The sequence below is a fragment of the Xenopus laevis genome, chromosome 1S (assembly GCF_017654675.1).
Source record: "Xenopus laevis strain J_2021 chromosome 1S, Xenopus_laevis_v10.1, whole genome shotgun sequence".
NCBI lineage: Eukaryota > Metazoa > Chordata > Amphibia > Anura > Pipidae > Xenopus > Xenopus laevis.
This window is the reverse complement of record NC_054372.1, coordinates 123,401,856-123,416,346: the sequence shown is the minus strand read 5'-3', so window position 1 is coordinate 123,416,346 and position 14,491 is coordinate 123,401,856. Positions and strand designations below refer to the sequence as shown.

General features: G+C 37.3%; 1 protein-coding gene across 5 annotated transcripts in view; it reads left to right on the top strand.

Annotated features, from left to right (window-relative positions):
- The window catches only part of LOC108706979 (transducin-like enhancer protein 1), a 52,521-nt gene extending 42,625 nt beyond the window's left edge, over positions 1-9,896 (top strand). For all 5 annotated transcript variants that reach the window (XM_018243862.2, XM_018243860.2, XM_018243861.2 and 2 more), the window contains exons 16-20: positions 62-309; positions 3,552-3,699; positions 5,343-5,493; positions 6,230-6,306; positions 8,355-9,896. In XM_018243862.2, coding sequence (XP_018099351.1) covers positions 62-309; positions 3,552-3,699; positions 5,343-5,493; positions 6,230-6,306; positions 8,355-8,462 — 732 coding nt within the window. In that variant the 3' untranslated portion in view covers positions 8,463-9,896. The remainder of the gene's footprint in view (positions 1-61; positions 310-3,551; positions 3,700-5,342; positions 5,494-6,229; positions 6,307-8,354) is intronic.
- The last annotated feature ends 4,595 nt before the right edge of the window (positions 9,897-14,491 follow it).

Genomic DNA, 14,491 nt, shown 5'->3' with positions numbered 1-14,491 from the left:
ATCAAGCCTTTAGCATTCTTACGAATAGTACTTACTGCTTTTTTTCTCCCCAATTTCACAGAACAGAGATAACTACATCAGATCTTGTAAATTACTGCCTGATGGATGCACTCTTATTGTGGGAGGAGAAGCCAGCACATTATCCATTTGGGACCTGGCAGCTCCAACTCCACGTATAAAAGCAGAACTGACATCATCTGCTCCAGCCTGCTATGCTCTGGCCATCAGCCCTGATTCCAAGGTCTGCTTCTCCTGCTGTAGTGATGGCAACATTGCAGTCTGGGATTTGCACAACCAGACTCTAGTAAGGTAAGCCAAACATTTAATGATGACATTGGATACCATTTATTCTAAAGTAAAATTACTAGTGAATAGGTCTTATGGATAAGTTACAACTGTATACTTAGGGGGTTATTTATCAAGGTCTGAATTTATCTCCGTATTTCTAATATCCAACTTCGAGCAACTCCTAATTCCCGAATGGACTTTATTCATGAAGTAAAAAGCCAGAAAAAATAGGGTTTGGGCAAAACTCCGAACTATTCAGTTTTTGAAGAAAGCTCCGAAGTTTTCCCTCAAAAACTAAGGTTTTTCGTAGTTTTTATACTTTTTTGGTCCTAATCTGTGAAATCATCGGATATCGGTATGGACCTCGGCGCAGACACTGGACCTTCCCCATTGACTTATACAGGACCTCAAGAGCTTTTAGATGTGGAATTTCAGATTCAGAGTTTTTAGACCCTCAGACTTTAATAAACCTTGAATAATTTGTAGTTTTTTTTTTTTTTTTGTTTTTTGTTTTTTGCTATGAAAACTACAAATTATTTAAGGTTTGAATATTCAGAGCTTGATAAATATAACCCCCTTACAGTTCTAATCTAGTGGTTTAACACTTGTTTTAAAAACTATAATAATAGGATACTTTATATAGGTGTAATAAGACAGGGTTTTATATTTTAACAGAGCAAAACACCCTGCCATTGTCTGCGAACCCTTAGCTTGCTTTTTAATTTAAACATTTAAATGAAACCGCTGAACATACAAAACACATTTACATTATCTGTATTTTACACTCTCTGCATTTATGCCCAAAAGAGAGGTGGACATGAAAACTTAACACCATTATCTAATGTAATTTTAGTCCACTTTAGTCAGCTGAAACACTTTCTCACTGGCACAACTTCTCACCAGTGATGATACAGTCTATTTACTCTGCTTTATGGGATCGCATAAGATTGAACTGGCTTCAAGTAATTTCAGAGACGTCCTTAGATAAGGAGTTCTGGGACCTGCTTTTTACATTTGCTTATAGTAGTTATGTGGCATATTTTGTGATGTGATTCCCAATCATCTTGCCTCCAGGGGCGACATATTCATCACATGACCTCCAAATGGCGGGTTAGATGACAAATCTAAATCTACAGTTAACATCTTTGGACACTGTTCTAATGTCACAAAACGACTTTATTTGATGGAATTTAGCTTAGATGCTGCTAGGTTGCTTAGTAGTAAGCAGCTGCATTTGTATAGATCACATACAAACTGCTTTAGACTAAATATTAGGACAGTGACGCATCATTTTGCCAGATGAAGTACAATTAGTTTGAATTTACATATATATTTTGCCAGCTATTCATTGTCAAACCTCTTATTTATGTTAAGATTATATTGAGAAGCAATAAGCCAAAATCCAGAATGAGCTGGAGGTGGTTTCACCCTTTAAATAGTGACAAATATGTGTTGAGTGAATGGCCTTGCTCAAACTAATATCAGTTTAGTGGAATGCTGACACTATTTCTTAAGAAGTGACCTTATGTATTTTGTGTTCCATGACCCTGACAGTTGGAATATTTTAATACTAGCAGCGAATGCCAAAAGGGTTAAATAAGGCTTAGCAGGATTTTTATTTAATTGCTCCTAGAGCTAGGTTGTATGTAGCTACATCTTTTCAATCCTATTACGTTGGCAAACCTGCTTGAAATAAAGTCCAGCAAACTATTCAGTCTGGAATAAATCCACAAGGCTTTGCAGGCTGTTTGGCAGGCACATGACAGATTTCTACCTTCACATGTAATTCAAAACAAGCACAGACAGTATCCTTTTGACATTTACCTCTGTCCAGTAGATTTGTTTTTTTTTTCTTTTTGCAGAACTTATAACTGTGTATATATATGTGTATATGTGTGTGTGTATGTATATATGTATATGTATATATATATATATGTATATGTGTGTGTGTGTGTGTGTATGTATATGTATATATGTATGTATGTATATATATATATATATATATGTATGTATGTATGTGTGTATATATATATATATATATATATATATATATATATATATATATATATATATATATATATATATATATATATATATATATATATATATATATATATATATATATATATATATATATATATATATTATACAGGTATGGGACCTGTTATCCACAATGCTCAGGACCTGGGGTTTTTGGATCTTTCTGTAATTTAGATCTTAATACTTCATAATTTAGATCATTATTTAATTTTAATGGAGTCTATGGGAGATAGCCATTCCAATGGATCCCATACAATGTAGAGAAAGAAAACACCAGCAACAGGGTCTTTTCGCATGAAAAAAGAAATATATTGTGTTGCATGTAAAACCGACATATTATATATATATATATATATATATATATATATATATATATATATATATATATATATATAAAATCCGCACTCACAGGTCTTAAGTAAAATTAAAAATATTTATTAGAACAGATGACTAACGTTTCGGCCTCTCCGAGGCCTTTCTCGGACAGGCCGAAACTTTATTCATCTGTTCTAATAAATATTTTTAATTTTACTTAAGACCTGTGAGTGCGGATTCCTTTGGATTGTTGTGGATGAAATTATTGTTTCTGCACCCAGGCATACGAAGATCGTTTTTCGTGAGTGCCGACACCATGGTGGAATACACATATACATATACATATATATATATATATATATATATATATATATATATATATATATATATATATATATATATATATTTTCACAAATGAGAAGTATGTGTGTACACACCCACACACGATTTGTGAAGTAAGCATATGGAATACACACATTTATTGCACTCATACAGACAACTTGCTTGTCATCACTAGATTTTGCCATACATTACAGCCAAATATCAGCAACAAACGCCAACCAAGTTTTGAAGAAGTCAGAAGTGTGTATTTTACCCATGTGTTTTTTAACAGAATTTATTAATCCACCTTAAAGGTGGAATGCTTATATAAAATGTAATTGAAAAAGCAGCAACACATGGGTTTTTATCCAGATTGCTTATTCTGCAATTTGCTTATTAAAATTATTGAAATCAGAGCAACATAAGCACCTGCGTTTTATCTCAAAGCAGAAAAGGAGGAGTGTTACTCTCTTTCAATAGATTTACAAGAGGTGACACATGTAGGGAAAGTCCAAAGCTAACAACGCAGCAGTGTTTACCATGAATACTGGCAGGAAATCATTATTCAACGTTGTTTGTCTTATCAGGCAGTTCCAGGGCCACACCGATGGAGCCAGCTGTATTGACATTTCTAATGATGGTACCAAGCTCTGGACCGGTGGTTTGGACAACACCGTAAGATCGTGGGATCTTCGTGAAGGGCGACAGCTCCAGCAGCATGACTTTACCTCACAGGTAAATACTGTCATAGTTGTTTCATCCCCCCCATATTAAATTTGGGATAATGAAGGATAATTCATTATAAATGAAGATCTCTAAATATTTGCTTATTTTGCAGTCAGAGAATAATTGCTAAATTAATAATATGGTTTATAAAAAGCACTTGAATCCTCATGTATACCTTTTTATTCTATTGTTCACTTGAGGTGAATAGTAGCACTAGTTTGCACAGGCGTTTGCTACTTCTGTGAGTTGATAGTCCAGATGTCTGCAGTTTATCTCTAATACAAACTTTACATTTTTATTATTTCCTTTCCTCTGGATTATTGAAAATATTTAAGTTAACGTCCCACATGGCAATTTGTTCGTATTTTGCCTCTACAAGTTAGGCAAATCATTTTCCATTGTAATTAATGGGAATTACATATGGCCTCATATGGGTGCAATGGGTTAAGGGTGTTCATACCAAAATAGCTCCTGTATGCTTCATTTAGGAGAACTAAACCCTAAAAATTAATATGGTTTGAAATGCTATATTATCCATGCTGAACTTATTTTACCAGCCTAAAGGCTCAGCATCTCAATAGCAACAATGATCCAGGACCTCAAACTTATCATATTTAAAAGTGTCAACGACATTGACATGCAAAATGGGCTCTAAGCAGCTGATGCTAGTTGCACTGGTTTCTGAACTGACCTGCAGTAATTATCTGTATTAATTACTAATCAGCCTTGTATTTTGACATTTCAATTCTGTATATACAGTATATTGTGAGTTGGTCTCTAAGCTCAGTAAGCTTACAGAGCATGTGCAGTAAATCCGTAGAATAGAAGATGGGGAGCTACTGGGGCATCTTCGGGGCACAGAACTTTACTAAGAACTTGCTAAAGGATTGGGGGGTGTTGTAGAAGCCCAAAACATAATGTACAACATTTCTCTTCTTTGGTTAAACTTTAGTTCCCCTTTAACAGTTAAGAAACATATTTAGCCATCACAGAGTTCTTAAAGAAGAAGGAAAGCTATAACCACTGGTGAGGGCCAAATTACACCCCCCTGGTGATTATAATAGCTGTGATCATGTTAGCTGAAAACTGCAATGGCCCTGGGTACTTCTGTAGAGTTTGAGATGGAACAGCACAACTGCAGAGAAACACATTGCAAACTTCTTTCCTTCTATTCTCCAATATCCTTTAAAGGGTGACTTTCCTAGAAAAACGAGCTGTTTGCACTGGCATTAATTGAACTGCCAGCTTTAATTGGAAGGATACCTCCCTACACATTCATTCTTTACTAAATTCACTGTTCCTGTTTTTTTATCCCATGTATAGAACATTCATTGTCTAAACAAGTACAGTCTCTGGGTTTTGTTTACAGTGTTGCATGACGTATTTATGCATGTATTCATTAAATCCCAATAAACTGCTTCAGTAAGCAAAATACAGAACTTCTTAATGAATTCAGTTGAATCCCAAATGTCAACGTTCCAGGGGATCACATCAAAACATTGTAAACAATAAAATTTGGGACCAAAAAAATTCGGTTTGCCTGTGTGGGACCACAAAAAATTACAATTACAGGAAAACTTGCACTTTTTACAGTTTTACTGTAGACTGATGATGATTTATTGCACTGATTGATCACTGTATGTTTCCTGTAGATCTTCTCTCTTGGGTATTGCCCAACTGGTGAATGGCTAGCTGTTGGAATGGAGAGTAGTAATGTGGAAGTATTGCATGTAAACAAGCCAGACAAGTATCAGCTGCACCTGCATGAAAGCTGTGTACTTTCACTGAAATTTGCTTATTGCGGTAAGTTGGAACTAATCTATAGATCTATTGCAGGCAGGGGAGGGAGATATTGGATTTTCACAGTTCTGTGTATTAGTAATTTAGAATTAGCTTTTCCCCCATGCATACAAGTAGTGTTGGAGGTATAGTTAATACCACTTACTGACAGCGAGGTTGTTTTCTCCTCTGCTGTTTATGTGCAACCAGAGAGAAACTGATCTGCTGCCTTCTGCTTTGTGAATGCACTGATAGCCACTGGATCAGCATGTCCATGCATACATCAGATTTTGTAGCTTAAGCTAAAAAATGTGTGCCCAACTTTGCATTGTGTGTGTGTGTAGTGGCATGCTGATCCCATATCTGTTGGCACACATGCATTTAGGAATTGGAAGTCCGCAGGTAAGGTTTTCTTCTGGGATTTATACATCTGCCATTTGCCTAAATGGGATACTGTTGTTTCAAATATTGAACTACACACCATTTCTAGCTACAAATAGGGACATATAAGTGTACTTTGTTTTAGCCATAGAATTGAAGTCACAGTAGCAAATTGATCATAATCCTTAACTAAGCTATTTATTGAGTGAGTGTTTTTACCATTGCTGTCATCAGATGTAAAAAGTGTCTGTCAAAATGCCCTTCAGTCAAAATCATTATTCTAAATCCTCTTAGGAACCATGTGAATCTGTTGCAAAACTCAGAATGAAAATGATTTATGCTGGTTATGATTCTAATAATGTTTATGATGTTCATCTAGGCAAATGGTTTGTAAGTACTGGGAAGGATAATCTTCTTAATGCTTGGAGGACCCCGTATGGAGCCAGTATATTCCAGGTAGGTGTTTCCCTATGCTCACTAATGAGCACATGTAATTGAATCATTAATTGAAGCTTCTTCCAAATAGCAGTGTTCAAAATAATAATAGCTTGTTCCAAATAATAGCAGTGTGGAGTTCAATTAGTGAGGTCATTCATTCTGTGAAAAAACAGGTGTCAAATGGAGCCCTTATTTAAGGAAGGAAGGCAGCAAATGTTGTACATGCTGGTTATTGTGGTTTTCTCTGAAAATCTGAGTAAAATTTATCATTCCAGACACTGTTCAGAAGAACAACATACTTTGATTAAACAGTTGTTTGGAGGGGAAAACATGAAGTGCAGAAAATTATAGGCTGCTCAGTTAAAATGATCTCAAATGCTTTCAAATTGCAACCAAAACCTGAAAGATGTGGAAGAAAACAGAAAACTACCATGTGAATGTATAGAAGAGTAACCAAAATGGCAAAGATCAGCTCCAGAAAGATCAAAGAAGGTCTAAAGTTACCTGTTAGTTCAGCCAAGCTATCGGCAAGAAGCCCCCACAAAGTCCCATTGCTTGAAAAGAAAGACGAGCTGAAGAGTTTACAATTTGCCAAAGAACTCATTGACTGGCCTAAAGAGAAATGACACAACATTTTGTGGACTGATGAAAGCAAGATTGTTCTTTTTGGGTCAAGGAGGCTGCTGACAGTTTGCCAAACACTGAATTCAAGTCACAGTACAGATTGAAGATAGTGATACATGGTGGCACAAACATCATGATATGTGGATGTTTCTCATACTATGATGATGGGTCTATTTATTACATACCAGGGATCATGGTTGAGTTTTAATAAATCAAAATACTTGAAGAGGTCATGTTGCCTTATGCTGAAGAGGAAATGCCATTGAAATGGGTGGTTCAATACAATGACCCCAAACACACCATTAAACAACCAACATCTTGTTCCAGACCAATAAGATTGACATTATGGAGTGGCAGCCCAATCCCCGAACCTTAATCCAATATAAAACTTGTTGGATGACATCAGAAATGCTGTTTCTGAGGCAAAACCAAGAAATGCAGAAGAATTGTGGAATGTTACAGGTGCCAAAAGTTGGTCGGATGACTCCCAAGTAACTTTTCAGGCCTCAATGTTCATTCTTGTTTGGCTGGAGGTGTTATGCATCATTAATATAGAGAACATGGGTTAGGCACATTCAGGAGTAAGAATTTATCATTGGCCATAGAAATGCCTTTTAGCTGCCTTCAGCACGGTTGGAGATCCCTGGTTAGACTAGCTCTGGGGTGCCCAGGTCGTCGATCGTGGTCTACCAGTAGATCCCCGTTATGTTCCTGGTGGACCACGACCTGGGGCCCGAAAGTAATCGAGAGAGGGCTGGCTGGGCTGAGAGCAAAAGGGAAGGACATGGGAAGGAGGGCAGGCAGCACAGAGGGGAAGGACACGGCAGGGAGCAGTCTGCACAGAGGGGAAGGACACAGGACTGGAGAGCACAGAGGGGAAGGACATGGGAGGAAGAGCACAGAAGGAAAGGACACGGGAAGGAGGGAGAGCTGGCTGCACAGAGGGGAAGGACACGTGAGGGAGAGCGGGCTGAGAGCAGGAAGAGCTGAGAGCAGCAAGCACGGAGGGAGTGTGTTTAAACTTTCACAACCTGCAAATCTTATAAAATGAACATGGTAATTGGGGGGTGTGGCCACAAAAATGGGCATGGTCAAAAAATTCCGGTGCACCTTATCACGGTAGATATCCTAATGGGGGCCAGGTGTCAAGAGTAGATCCCAATGTAACAAAGTAACCCCTGGACTAGCTCAAACTAGGCTTTTGTTAGCACGCACTTAAGCAATGCACAGTTATGTAAAAAAATGATCTGCTAACATGTAGAAGCCTGATATGTCGTATGGATTCGGTCCATTGTTGCTGCAGCAGTCGCACAGCAAAATTTCAGCATTACTGCTGCGTGAGATTCCATGTTATCATTATATAACAGAAGGTTAAATGTCAGAGATTCTTAGTGCAATATATAAGCCGCAGCATAATAACTCTGTGCTCTTCTTTTCCACAGTCCAAAGAATCCTCATCCGTGCTGAGCTGTGATATCTCTATCGATGACAAATACATTGTCACGGGGTCAGGGGACAAGAAGGCTACAGTCTATGAAGTCATCTACTGAAAGCAATGGCAGCTTTCACTACCTTTTTTAAAGGATTTTCCTGGCCAAAATGTTTACTAGTTTGGAAAAGAGAAGAATGAAAGGAGGAAAGGAATGACTTTCATTGTGGATTATGAACTTGGTTTATTTTTTTTGTTTCCTACTGGCACAAAAAGTGCAAATGACTTCCTGAACACACAAACTGCCTAGAACAAACTGATAGAGATGGAAAAGAAATGTCTTAATAAATCTGCTGACTTTTTTTTTTTTTTATTATTATTCCCCCCACTTTTTTTTTGTGATAAATGGACCCAGGTGTTGACCTGAATGTAAGAGTAACTCCAGATTTGCAGTTTACTATTCTAGACTTCTGGTAATAACATTTTTGTCCCCATGGCTGTTGAGCTACATTTCTCGGCTAAATCCCCCATTACTGTAGTCTGAGAATTGATTTTCCTGACAGCTTGAGGGCTATAAATGAAGCAAAACTGTATCTTTTTTTTTTTTTTTGTATTGTGATTTTTGTACTTTGTTTTAAGGTCAAGCATTTGTAAAAAAATGTAAATATATTTGATTTGCTACAGTAAAGGCTTTAGTACCAACAGACTTTTTTTTCTAACTGTCAATATGTAAATGTAAATCCGATAGTGTATATAGGATTTGTAATTATCTGCCATTACAAAGGTTGTGAAGTTCTATTCATATTTTACTACACTGTGATAGGTTTAGGCAAGTTGTAAATGTTGTTATAAATATAAGCAGCCATCGTGGGAGATCTGTTTTAGTTACGTGAATTGCTTTAAATTTCTCCTGTTCTTCTTTTCTAACAGTTAGTTTAACTTTCTCTTGTCACTAAATTGCTGTAACCATTTACACTCGGAACCTCCTTACAGTTCTGTCCTATCATTATGCCATTCTAACGTTAGAAATTTGTTCAAAGCAGACTATCTGCAGGTACGTAGCTTAGGGAGTATCAGGGTTCTTTAATTGTGTGTGTATGTATATATGTATATATATATATATATATATGTATATATATATGTATATATATGTATATATATGTATATATATGTATATATATGTATATATATGTATATATATGTATATATGTATATATATATGTATATATATATATAAATAAAATTAGTCAATTTCTCATATTTTTAGCCCTGAATGCTTTCATTTTTCCCAACATTAATTTGTTTAAATGGAATCTCCCAAGGCCAATTGACATATCTGATACACTTCACTGAAGGAATTGAATGATACGGTTCTGGCCTTGTATTGCTTCAGTTTCACCTGGTAGGGCCCTTTTGCTGGCAACTACTTTTTCTTTTTTTTATTTCTTTCACGAGCCTTTGTAACAAGCCATAATGAGCTGCTTGTTCATGTTGTGTATACATGCGTGGTTTCTTTAATTCTGCTCAACATCCAAATTAAAATCTTTTAATTATGTCCTTTTGCACTCAAAATATTTTCTTTGTTTTGTTGATTTCTTGGTGCTTGTTATTAGTTTCTGTCTTTAAGCTTTCAGTTATCTAAGATACATACTTATTTATGTGTGCCACTGGTGCTGCATTTCCCCTGCTACTGATTCATTAAGAAGATGACCAATCTCTCTGTTTACATGGAAACAACTTCAATTCTGTTTTTATGGTTTACTTTTTATTTCTAAATTACACGGTTTACATTGCAAATAATTCACTTAAAATGTTATTCTTGACCCAACAAATGTATTTTTTAGCATTAATATTGGTGTGGAGGCAGCCATCTCAGTGCATCGTGCCTGATTCTGAGCTTTGAGAATGCCACTGCTTCTTTGAGGCTTCTATTGTTTTACCTCTTCCCACTGTCCTTCAATACGACACAGGTCTTGCAATAGCAAAACAGGATTTTTTTTTTCTTGCTTTGGTGCTATTCTCATGTCTACTACTGGTGGTAGAGCTATTGGTAGACATGCAAACAACCTCTGACTTCATTTTGATCTCTTCAAGGCTCATATCTTCCCCAGTCATCAGGAAACCTGCTTTTTAGAAGAGTAATGGGGTCTGGGATGTCATTGCCTCTCATTGTATTTATTGTATTTGAACCTAAAGTTGCCACTGTCTGTCTATTTATATGGGGCTAAAGTTCCCACTGCTTCTCATTGTATTTAATGTATTTTGGATGCCACTACTTCTCTCTCTCACTGTATAATGTATTTGAAGTAGAGTTATTGTTTATAGAAACCAGTGTGTACACATGAATACTTTTTATTTTTCTATATATCCTTTTCTGTACAACCTAATTGAGGCTAATGCTACATGGGACAGTTTTTCCATTGTATATTATAGCTGGCTAAATTATTGGAAGACAGTTTTGCCCGTTCACCCACTTGCTCAAATTCAGGACAGTAGCAGCAATGCAATTAGCCCATGGAAGAAGCTGAATACTTCAGCAGAGGTTATCACACATTATCACTCTTCTGTGTTTAGAGCTGGAATATACTACAAAAAAAGAAAAAAGTGTTCCTTATTAACTTGTAGCGTTAAAATCCACTGTTGATCTACTTCTATAACGTGTATGGTTGTTATTCCAAACGCTGGGACTGCATCATGTTGCATAATTTTTTTTTTACTACTGGGTTTCACAACTAGCAAAGTGCTATACACAGGAAAAACAAACCCAGAGCCAGTGGACTAAATTGTGACCATATTGAATTTTTTTTGCAAGGTTTAGTAAATTCTAAAACTAGAAATACTGCCAAGCCACTCCTGAGTTACCTGGAGACAGGCATTATGTAAAAATAGATATTTTGGAATAGGAATTTTGAAATCAATTATAATAAGTCATGAAACTAATGATTACTGGCAATGCTAACAAAACCACCACCAAAAAACTTGCAAGTCCACAGCTGAAATGATCTGTAAATATATAGGCTGTGCAAAATAAAAAAATGTTTCTAATATAGTTAGCCGAAAATGTCATCTATAATGGCTGCAGTATAATATAATAGCCAGAACACTACTTACATAGTTACATAGTTAAATCGAGTTGAAAAAAAGACAGTCCATCAAGCTCAACCCGTCCAAATTAAAACCCAGCATCCATACACACACCCCTCCTTACTTTCACATAAATTCTATGTACCCATACTAACTATAGAATTTAGTATCACAATAGCCTTTGATATTATGTCTGTCCAAAAAAATCATCCAAGGCATTAACTGAATCAGCCATCACAACATCACCCGGCAGTGCATTGCACAACCTCACTGTCCTGTGAAGCACCTACGTTGCTTCAAATAAAAGTTCTTTTTTTCTAGTCTAAAGGGGTGGCCTCTGGTACGGTGATGCACTTTATGGGTAAAAAGGTCCCCTGCTATTTGTCTATAATGTCCTCTTATGTACTTGTAAAGTGTAATTGTCCCCTCGCAAGTACCTTTTTTCCAGAGAAAACAACCCCAACCTTGACAGTCTCCCCTATAACCAATTTAGTTGCACTTAGTCTCTGCACTCTCTCCAGCTCATTTATATCCCTCTTAAGGACTGGAGTCCAAAAGTGCACTGCATACTCCAGATGAGGCCTTACCAGGGACCTATAAATAAGGCATAATTATGTTTTCATCCCTTGAGTTAATGCCCTTTTTTATGCAAGACAGAACTTTATTTGCTTTAGTAGCCACAGAATGACACTGCCCAGAATTAGACAACTTGTTATCTACAAAAACCCATAGATTCTTCTCATTTAAGGAAACTCCCAACACACTGCCATTTAGTGTATAACTTGCATTTATATTATTTTTGCCAAAGCGCATAACCTTGCATTTATCAACATTGAACCTCATTTTCCAGTTTGCTGCCCAGTTTCCCAACTTAGTCAAATCACTCTGCAAAGTGGCAGCATCCTGCATGGAACCTATAGTTCTGCACAATTTAGTATCATCTGCAAAAATAGAAACAGTACTTTCAATGCCCACCTCCAGGTCATTAATAAACAAGTTGAAAAGCAAAGGACCAAGTACAGAGCCCTGCGGTACTCCACAACAATGGTCCAATTAGAAAATGTTCCATTTACCACCACTCTTTGTAGTCTATCTTTTAGCCAGTTCTCTATCCAGGTACAAATACTATGTTCCAGGCCAACATTCCTTAATTTAACCAGTAACCTTTTGTGTGGCACTGTATCAAATACTTTAGCAAAGTCTAAGTAAATCACATCCACTGCCATCCCAGAATCGAGGTCTCTACTTACATTCTCATAAAAAGAAATTGTTAGTCTGGCAAGATCTATTACGCATAAAACCATGCTGGCACACACTCATAGTATTATGATTTGCTATAAAGTTCAGTATCTTATCCTTTATTAACCCTTCGAAAAGCTTTCCTACTACTGACGTCAGACTAACTGGCCTATAGTTTTGACGCTGAGAACGGGATCCTTTTTTGAACAGAGGCACCACATTAGCAATTCGGCCAGTCTCTCTGCACTATGCCAGATCTCAATGAATCCTGAAAAATTAAGTAAAGAGGTTTGGCAATCACAGAGCTAAGCTCGCTAATTACCCTGGGATGAATACCATCTGGCCCCGGACCTTTGTTTATCTGACTTCCTGCTTTGCAGCTCTCTAACTCTGAGTTAGTAAGCGACTTTAAGGGGGCCACATGGGACATAACTGTTCAGTGAATTGAACGGATCCTTAGCATGCAGGTCAGATTCAAAAGCAACAGTTATGACCCATGTGCCCCCCCCTTCAAGTCACTGATCTTTTTTACTTTTATGAAACAATTCGCAATTACTGATGCCATTTTGTAACAGTGTTCTTTCTGTTTTACATAGGGATTCTCCATGTATTTTATACATTGTTGTGGTGTTAAGTCTGTTTCATTGATTAGTACCTGCCATGCAGTTGCAGCCCAAGCTATAGTGTATTCATTGACTTTGCTTAGGGAGGGTCATCTTAATGCATGTTCATTGCAAGTCTCAGCATCTCCTTGTAATGCAACCTAGTCCAGATATGTAAATATAATTACATTTACTATGGCATGTGCAGTATATATTAAAACTTTTTCCTTTGTGCTACCTGCCCATAGAAGCCTGTTATTTCTCAACAGTTTGCAATGCACCCTTGCTCAAAATGAATGTTTCCTCTCTCCATTTTACATGTCTCATCTGTGAACAGTCCATCCTGCTCCGTCTGCTATTGGCACCCCTTTCCCTACTGTGAGCCCTGAATCCACATTCAGCTTTCCTCCAGATGGAAAAGCGAATAAGGACCGCACAAGCTCACCGCTCTCCCCTCAGATCAGGTGCACAGTCAAACAGTGTCCCCACTGTAGATACGACAAAGACTCGAAAGGCAGACGGCACTTCTGAAGATGGGGTTTATTGGAGTTCCTGCTGGAAAAACCTAACGCGTTTCGGGAGTTATCCCTTAGTCATAGGCTAACCTATGACTAAGGGATAACTCCCGAAACGCGTTAGGTTTAACCTAAGGGCTAACCTATGACTAAGGGATAGCTCCCGAAACGCGTTAGGTTTTTCCAGCAGGAACTCCAATAAACCCCATCTTCAGAAGTGCCGTCTGCCTTTCGAGTCTTTTTCCTCCAGATGCCCTTCTATATCCACCATAAGTTACCCTGCATCAGTTGTGCTGTGTGATTGTAGAATAGTGTGACCGGATGGCAAAAGGAAGGAGCAATCCTCTTTATAAAGAGTAGTAGAGACATAGATCAGCTCAGAGTGAAGGTCCTTGGCAAACTGTTGCAGTGTGTGTGAAGTGCATAACATGAAAAGCAGTTAAAGTTTTAAGCAATGGATGCCGTTATCGGGGTCCTATTTTGTATGTGTATTCTGTAATGCTTATTCAGTTAGAGAGTAGAGCTTACCTGAGTTACTTTCTCGGATGCTGTCAGGGGTGGGGTTGGGGGGAGTCTCACCTTACTGTAAAATAATATTCTGTTTCTCATCACTGCAGGGCATCCAGTGGTTTTTGGCTGCTTTGCATAAGACAGGCTTTTGCTTACTTCCTGATCATTTGAATTGTTCTCTCCTCTGCTGTTTTTTTTTC